Source organism: Pteropus vampyrus, unplaced genomic scaffold (assembly GCF_000151845.1).
Source record: "Pteropus vampyrus isolate Shadow unplaced genomic scaffold, Pvam_2.0 Scaffold24, whole genome shotgun sequence".
In the NCBI taxonomy this organism is placed as follows: domain Eukaryota; kingdom Metazoa; phylum Chordata; class Mammalia; order Chiroptera; family Pteropodidae; genus Pteropus; species Pteropus vampyrus.
The window spans coordinates 3,243,460-3,252,585 of NW_011888805.1; the positions used below are offsets into that span (position 1 = coordinate 3,243,460).

At 37.2% G+C, this 9,126-nt stretch overlaps 1 protein-coding gene across 1 annotated transcript in view; it reads left to right on the top strand.

The window, feature by feature from the left end:
* SHPRH (SNF2 histone linker PHD RING helicase) overlaps window positions 1-8,497 on the top strand; it is a 78,242-nt gene extending 69,745 nt beyond the window's left edge. The window contains exons 28-29 of the mRNA XM_023528330.1: window positions 3,756-3,836; window positions 4,997-8,497. Of these exons, the coding sequence (XP_023384098.1) occupies window positions 3,756-3,836; window positions 4,997-5,093 (178 nt within the window). The 3' untranslated portion in view covers window positions 5,094-8,497. The remainder of the gene's footprint in view (window positions 1-3,755; window positions 3,837-4,996) is intronic.
* Window positions 8,498-9,126: the final 629 nt, after the last annotated feature.

Consider the following 9,126-nt stretch of genomic DNA (forward strand, 5'->3'; position numbering starts at 1 on the left):
AGGAAATGAAGTCTTCTGTGCCATACTCAGAAATATGGACTGCTGTGTAAGCGGTAGCTAAGAGAACAAATGGTAACTTTTAATTTTAAGCAACAAAGACACATGTTCATCTAACAAACCCTTTGCAAAATATGACAAAGTAATATAATTGTAATAAATGCAAGCTTGTTCTAAAATACTGCCAAGTAGCCTTTAAAATGCACTTAAGTCTTATTTGGTGTGTTGGGTGGGTGTGTGTGTGTTTGACTTTGTCTTATATTTTTAAACATTGACTTCCTATCTTATCAGTGTTTTCTAAAGCATGCACTGGACTCTTCTTAGATTTAAGACTGCAAGTCTTAAGTCTTAAGACTTAAGACTGCAAGTCTAAAAAGGCCATTTTTACTACTCGACAATCCTCCTGTGCTTCCCTAGTAAATAGATTATTCTGCTTTCTGATGAGATTATCGAATCTTCTACATTCTCCTCCCCACTGACGATGATCTTGCCTCATGCAGAGAAAACGATACAATCAGATTAGAAGTAGCTCTTCTTTACATCACCAACTTGAACAAGTCTGTATTGATATCTACATCATTCAGTAAAATTTTACTGAGCACCTTCCGTTTGCCAGGCACTAATCTAGGTACTTGAGATGCCCTCATAGAGCTTAAATTCTAGTTGTAAGAGGTTGATAGAGAGGCAGATGGATGGTAAAAAATAAAGGTAGTAAGTAGTGTCAGGAGCTGGAAAAGTAGAGCAGGGTAAGGATTAGAGTGCAGGTGGCTGGGCAGGAAGCCATGGCTGGTCTTACGGTGAAGGTAACATCTGAACGGAGTTGAGAAATGGGATAAAGCCATGCAGATAATTAGGCAGACAGTGCACTCAGTGCAAAGGCCATAAGTCAGAAGTCTGCCTGGTGTGTCTAAGGGGTAGCAAGTAGCCAGAGTTGCTGAAGTAGAGCAAAGAGGAGAGAAGTAGGAGATGAAGTCAGAGAGCTTGGCCGGGAGGGGGAGGGGTATTATATAGGGCCCAGGAGGCCATTGGAAGGCTTTGAACAGAGGAGTGACATGATTAACTTAAGCGTTGAAAGACTTATTCTGAGTGCTCTGTTTGGGCCTGAGGGGAAGGGAAGCAAGGGAGAGTAGAAGCAGGGAGGCCGCTTAGGAGGCTATCACAGTAATTCCAACAAGATTTGAAGGTGACCTGGACCATGTTAACAGCAGTGGAAATGTTGAGAGTAGTCAGGTTCAGGATTTATTTTGAAGGTAGAACCAATAGTATTTGTGGACAGACTGGATGTGGCATGTGAGAGTCAAGGTTAGCACCACGGATTTTGGCCTAGACGACTGGAAGGATGAAGTAGCTTTCAGTTGAGTTGAGGAAGACTACAAGGTAGAGCAGATTTAGTGAAAGAATAGAACCTTATTTTAGATATAAGTTTGAGAATTTATTAGACATCCAAATGGAGATTTCTGTTCCGTAATTGGATTTAGAAGTCTGGAGTTCAGGAGAAAAACCTGGGCTAGAGAAGTCACCAGCATATAATGGTGTTTGTAAGTCATGAGACATAAAAATGAGATTACCTACAGAGCGAGTGTAGATAGAGAGGAAGGACTAAACTTTAGAGCACACCAGAGTTAAAAGCTCCGGGAGAAGAGGAAGAACCAGCAAAGGGGACAGAGAAAGATCAAATAATGCATTAGGAAGAAAACCAGAAGAGAGAAGTGTCCCTAGGAGCCAAGTAAAGAATGTAAGTCAAAGAGGAGGATATGATCGGCTGTGTCATGTACTGTCCAAATGTCACGGAGTTGTTGAGAATTGACCATTAGATTTAGCAACATGAAGATTGAAACCAGTTTAGGTGGAGAGCTGGAGGCAATGGCCTGATGTGAGTATAGGAGAGAATAGGATTTTATTTATTTATTAACAAACACTTATATGACAGAGAAAGGTTAAGTAACCTAAGGTCGCATGGCTAGTAAAAGTGGTGGCAGGTTTCAAACAGCCTTTCTGCCTCCACAGTTCATGCTTTTAACCACCATGTGTTGCTGCTGCCTGTATGTAGTTGGTAGGACAAGTATTTTTGAGTTTTGCTGCAAAGAACACAGAAAGGGTAGAGAATGAGATCAAAGTAGGTTTTTTGGGGGGTTTTTTCCCCCCATATGGGAGAAATAATAGAATGAGTCATTAGAGACAGAAAAACTAATGAAACGAGACTGGGGAAAACGCTGGAACAAGGTCCTTGAGTAGGCAGGAGGTCTCATACTCAGTGTAGAGATTGGTTTTAGACAGGAGCATGGATAGTTCATTGTACTAACAGGTTGGAAGGCACGGTACATTCCTTACCTTTTATTACAGTGGAAGAAGTGTCCCTTTTCTTTCAAAAGCCAGCCATCTCACTTGACCTATATCCCATCAATTCCCATATTTTCAAGGATGTTCCTCTTGTAATATATCACCACATAAATATATCTTAATTTTTTGTATCTTAAAAAGAAAATTCAGTCACCTACAGTCCACCTTCCCCTCCACTTCCTTACCTTCCGTGCTCAGCCTTCCTGGTTGGGTGTTCACTGTGCCACTGAAATGAGGCCCACAGTGGTGTTAATGATCTACCTCTTAACATGGTCCTCAGAAGTTCTTTTTCCTCTCTCTGTCATCTCTAGATGAGCTTATCCAGTCCCAGAGCTTTAAGCAGCATTTTTATGTAGATGACTCTGAAATGTATGTCCCCCAGCCTGGACATGTCCCCTTCACTCCTGTACCAGATGCATACATCCACTTCTAGCCTACACCTGTATCTATGGACTCTACACTTCCTTTGGATGCCTATCTAATAGAAAACCCAGTATTATCATGGGTAAAACGAAACTGTTCCTACTGCACCCCACCCACACCACCCTTCCCCATCTTATAATGTGGCACTGTCATCTGTAGTTCCTTAGTCCAGAAATCTAGGACTCTTCCGTATTTCTCCTTTCATACCTCACATCCGAACCATTATTTAAGTCTTGTCAGCTCTGCCTCCAAAAGATATTTCAGATTTACTGACTGCTTACTGTCTTCGCCAGTACAACCACGGTACAGTCCAACCCTCTTACCTGGCCCACTGCAGAACTTCTTAACTGGCTGCCAGGTCTCCCCATTTTTCTGCCTAACAGTCCATCCTCCACAAAGCAGCTGAAGGGATTGCTCAGGTATCATCAAGTATAACTCAAATCACACAGAAAACCCACTGACGGCTTCCCGTTATATCCGCAGCATAATCCGAATTCCTGTCATATCCTACAAGGCCCTCCTGTCTGCTCAAAGATCTGACCTGTTCCCACCTCTCCAATCTCACTTTCTCCTCTCTGCCCCTCATTTGCAGTATGCTTCTGCCATGCTAGCCTTCTTTCTGCTTCTCGAACATTGTGCCAGGTGTGTTCTCTTCCTTTTGAACTTTGCGTTTATTTACTATTTCTTTTGTTTGAATGCTCTTCACGTTCCTCCTTCACCAGCCATGTTTTAACTAACGTATCGGCCTCCTTCTGGCAATATCTGTACCTGAAAATATCTTAATTGTTTATATGTTTGTTGTATGTCTCTCCTCATTAGAATGGTAGCTCACTGAGATTAAACAGTTTATTTTATTCTCAGCTGCACTGCCACTGCCCCGAGTTAGTACCCGCCATGGTGGATACCAACAGAATGATAAACATTAACGTATAATAAATGGTTTGTTTTCATTTGGTTTCACATGTTTTTAAACTTATAATTGTTGTATCTTCCAGACCTACTATTGTACACAGATTCTTAATTAAAGCAACAATAGAAGAAAGAATGCAAGCAATGCTGAAGACTGCCGAGAGGAGGTGGGTGACAGTTCCTGCAAGTCAGTGGGGAAGTTTTCCTGTTTACGTAAGGGTTGTGTTTTGAACTTTTCACTTTGATGACCACTCATGCAACCAAAAGATATAAGTGCAAATACTTTTTAAAAGCAAGGTATGACATTCTACCTATCCAAAATGTTCTAATGAATGCACCGGACATTCTATATTTGACTTAATTTATTATTAGGGATTGTAATATATAAAAATATTTAAACTATCCTTCATTTCTTTGCCACTTTGGATTACTTTTTAAATGAAATCCATCTTCATGCCTAACAAAAACCTTAGTCTGATACCTGTAAAATGAAACTTACAGTGTTGCTTCGTGCATTGTTCACGTATGTTAGTCACACGTAAATAGGAAGATCTGAACTTAAAACTCAGCTGGCAATTGTGTTCATTCCAATAGCAGAACAAAAGCAAAAAGAATGAAACAGCCTTAATTTTAAAAACTCAACTTTGGAATCATCAAACTTCCTAATATTTATTCCATAATTTTCTTTAAAGTCATTTTGAAAACATAAACGAATGCCTTACCGCATCCTTTGAGAGAGGTACGATTGGCAGATACTCACATTAGAGAGGATTTCCTTAGAAGGGATTGCTTCCTCAGGGGAGTTTGCATGGAGAGCAAAGAAGCAATTTGAAACTAGAAATTGTCTTCCATTGGTGGTTTATGGGAAGGAAAGAGGTTACCACAGGAGTTTTTTGCCTCAAACATGACGGCTTTTGTTGTTGATGTTGTTGAACAGAATTCAGCATAATATTTAAGCTGCCTCAATAAAACAGCAGTTAGAAGAGCTGTTGAAATGCTCTCGAAACAAATTAACTTTAGATAGCAAGGAGGTAATTTATAAGGTGAGAGCCTTAGTAGCAGTTGGCAGGGCTTTTGTTTCTTTGTTTTATTAATCGTTTAGAGAAAAAACATTTTATGACTAAGCCTGAAAATAGTGTTTACAGGTCCTCACTGATTTTAAGAGATGCAGTAATGATCCCATCACCTACTTTCTTCTGGGAGTTTCTTAAGGCTCAGTTACAAAAATGTAGGGACTAGAACTTAAGACTAGAACAGTATGAAGACAAATATAATCATTAATTCCTTGGGGTTTCTTTCCGACTCTGCTCGCTTGGAAAATCCTCAGTCACACAAACTCATCTGCGAAGCATTCAGAGGCCTCCGTCTGGACCGTGGCTGATCTGGCAGATCTATTTACCAAAGAAACCGAAGAACTTGAATGAACTACACTTGATTCAATCTGCAAATTTCGATGTATTTCAAAAATTTCATAGCTTGTAAGAGCAAAGTTGTAAGTAAAATATCCAGTAGATGTCAGTACATGCTATTCATAGTTGAATGAATTTATTACTTTTTTAGTTGTACAGTGTCTCAGTAGTTATTGAGTCCTTTTGAATATGCTATTTCCAAAAGATCTATGAAGATTTTTAATTTTTCACTCCTAATAAAATATTTATTTTTGTTCCACAGAATATCTATATCTGAGGGAATGAAGAGAGGTAATATGTACTTTTCTTTTGATAAGATCAGTCTTAAAGAGTTGGAATAAGAGAAAGTATGCTAACCTAGTTTTATATGACCTGGTATATTCAAACAATGTGAATCTCATTTTTGGAAAGGCCTCCAGTATCTTTAGTACATGATTCACCAATTTTTAGTAGTAATATCTTAGGTTGATGATGAATTATATTATCTCCTAGTGATTTGAGAAGGTTTAGACTGTAACTACATACATAGTAAATTAGCAGTAATACAACTCCTAACAATAAATTAATATTAGACAATTATTTCTTTTTTCTGTATCTCGCTACGAAAAATTGAAACACTGAACACTTTTCATGTTTCCATTACATGTTAAGTAATGTCAGTGTAAGCAGTAAATAGTGTTAAGCGTGTTAATGTTTACCTTAAAATTATCTAAACTGATTTATCTATCTTTAATTTTTCTTATTATTGTTTTTACATGTTTTAAGATTGATATATCTGTAAATATTGCAATTTTTATAATTTTAGTTTGTATCAATATGGAAATATGGAAGATTTTTTTTAATCATTATTGTACTGATGTCTTGCATTCTTTTCATTTCTCTTGTTCTTGTGTAACTACACTTTGAACCACTAATGTCTAAATTTATGATAGGATTTGTTATTTTATTTCACTAACACTTCTCTCAAGGACTAGTATTTTATCTTTGGAACGAGAGAATGTCATATTTACATAAGCTAATAATTGCAAGTGATAATAACCTAGCCTTTCTTCTTCTGTGAAGAATTAATGGACTTTGAAATTGCTAACTAAGGAGTAGCTTGTTGTATTCTAGTTGTTTGATGCAATACAAATGTTGTTTTGTTTTCTTCGAGCCTTCAAAGTTTTAAATGACCCTCAGGACTCATTAGCTTCTACTTAGCTACCCAGAAAACTGTAATAGAAATACCCCCTGGATCACATTTGTCCAAGAGGCTTTGGTGCTTAGTTAAGGTGCATTTTCCCACTTGAGGTTTGACATAACTCAGCTGAAGAAAACACACACATTTTTGGTGCTTATTCTTCAGTTGGAGGGAGATATGCATTGATTCTTTTATATGAAATTAAACAGAACTATTATTTTTGTAGCTCTTTACATATTATAAAGAGCTTTCCTGTACATTCACGTATTTAATTTGCCCAACAATCCTGTGACGTTGATATAATTAATATGATTCCTGTTTTATAGGTAAAGAACCGAGGTTCAGAAATATTGAAAAACGTGCCTATGACACGTAGCAAGTTAAGCAGTGGAGCTCAGGTCCTGTGCCTCCAGATCTCGTGTCCTTTCTCTAACTCATCTGTCATGCTGAGATTCAGAAGGCTCGTGTTTTTAATTTAATGATGAGCGTTTTTCAGTATTTAAGTTTGTTTCCTAGTATTCCTTTTTGAGCAAAAGTTTAGGGAAAACAATTTGATATGCTTCAATTTTGTAAAAAAAAAAAAAAATATATATTATATATATATATATACACCCACATATATAAATATATCTATAGTAGAAGAAAAGCTCTTATTTATTTCTGTAAGAAATCATCAATTAAATAAATATTTTAGTGGAAGTAGAAATTTGGGGATTTATTTGAGTTGTAGAACATACGGCGTGGTTTTTTTTGTTTGTTTGTTCATTTTGGTCTCTCAGAGGAAGGTATCAAAATCATTTATACTACAGACCCTACATTTTATAGACATTTGCCATTCAAAACAGTTGTGACGCTTCTTCCAAATAATTGTTCCAAACAAGTACATCTTGGCTGTAAACAAAGGACTTTTTGTTTCCTTCTATCATTTTATATTCTCTGAAATATCACTGTACTTATAAATAGTTGCTCTTAAATGGGTGCTATACTAATGAACAGTGAAAATACGAGATCATTTCAATCCTTGGAGAGCTCAGACATGTTTGGATGTGGGGAGGCATTCTCTGCTCAGTGATTCAGGTGAGCTTCTAGGACTGAAAGACTTATTTATGTACAGTGTAAAATACATGTACCTAATTCCATAATCTTTCGCTTCCTACTCAGATAGCTTTACCGTGTTTAGTGCAGCTTTGACTTTTCTCTTTGTATGTGCTCTCAGCAGAAGGATCCATGCATTTGATTTTAGGAATTGGTCCCTTTCATATTGCATTAATAACAGTAAACCAAAAACTCTTGACATGATAATTCAGCATGTAAACCACAGATACTTTACAGTGAATTATTAAGCCTCACGGTAGTTTTCAAAATATCTAGGAACTGAATTTAGAAATGCAAGATTAATCATCCACTCAAGCTACCCTTTGAAGTGGAAAAAGTAAGAAATTATGTCTTTTAAATCTCCTGCTCTCATCTATGAATTCTCCCAAGATTTAGTGTTCCAGAGTAATTTGTTTATTAAACCTTTGAGAAATGCAAAAATCACCTATGCTCAGTGACCTCAGATTTAGCTAAATTGAATAAAAAATGTCTTTCAGTTTTTCTAGAATTTAAACAAAATCCCACAATAACATACCATTTCATAATTTTTAACTGGCATGCCAATATAAAAATGGAATGTCATTAAAACAGTACAGTATAAGCAATACATTTTAAGCCTGGCTGCTCTGATAAAGGAAATCTAATCAATAACGTTTCTCCAAAGTATTATCAATTCTATTTTATAAAATTGTGTAAGATTTCTGAGAATCTCCATGTGCTCTGGAACATTTTGGAGCCCAAGTGGATGCTGTGACATGTGAGGGTAGAATATGAACCACTTGCAAGCCTCCCTTTAGCAGGAGGACTATGTGAGTAATTGATAACCCCAGAGGGGATGCGAGTCTCACAGTAGGTATGTGGTGTACAGATAGTGTCCCCTGTAGAAAGTAACTCGAGAACTTGGCAGGGACCTAAACTGCCCTCTCGAGCCTTCCCTTGCCTTCAGTCAGCGTTTCAGGGGCTGACCCTAGTCTTTGGAGGTCTCTCTCGCACCATCCCTTGAATCCTATTTCATTACTTAATATCAATGATTCTCCAGGCTGATTTTGTTCTTTGAAACTGACTTTGTTATATTGAAACCAAATCTCTTGTACTACAGCTCATGCTTTTTTCTTGCAAAATAGAAATAAAATTTAACCACCATTTTCTGTGTATTGATCATTTGTTCAGGTGACTTGTTATTAAATTGTTCAGTAACTTTCTATTGACTATTCCTTTTTTTTTTTTTAAGAGTCTTCCTTCTCAAACCCTTGTGGTGTCTTATCTCCTGGAAGCCTACTGTTATGCTCCACACCCCCAGCAGAACAGTTTTGTCTAAGGACATATTTTTGACACGTTGGTTTTTTTCAGATTTGTGAATAGCGTGACTTATGCTGGTCACAGAGCCCTCCAGTGCCTTACGGAGCAAACATCTGTGCCCAAATTTCCTTAGAAATTGAGCGTCTCCTCACTTTATTAATTACTTAGGGTTTATCTACTGGGATTCCCTGTGTTTATTTTCTTTCAAGACCGTTTAGTTTATATTTACCACATTCCTAATTCCATACTCAGACCTATAAAGGCATCTTGTACTCCTGTTTCTCAGCTTCTGATAATCAAATGAATGCTACCTCCAGTTGTTTTTCCAGATTTTTTGTAAAAATTTCAATTGACTTAAAATGAGAGCATTACTGCCTGTTGATCGTGTTCAGTATATTTTCCTTTGACTGTCACAAGATGATGTCTTCTCTGGTAAATGCAAACCTATGTTTTAAAAAGGAATATATTTTAGTG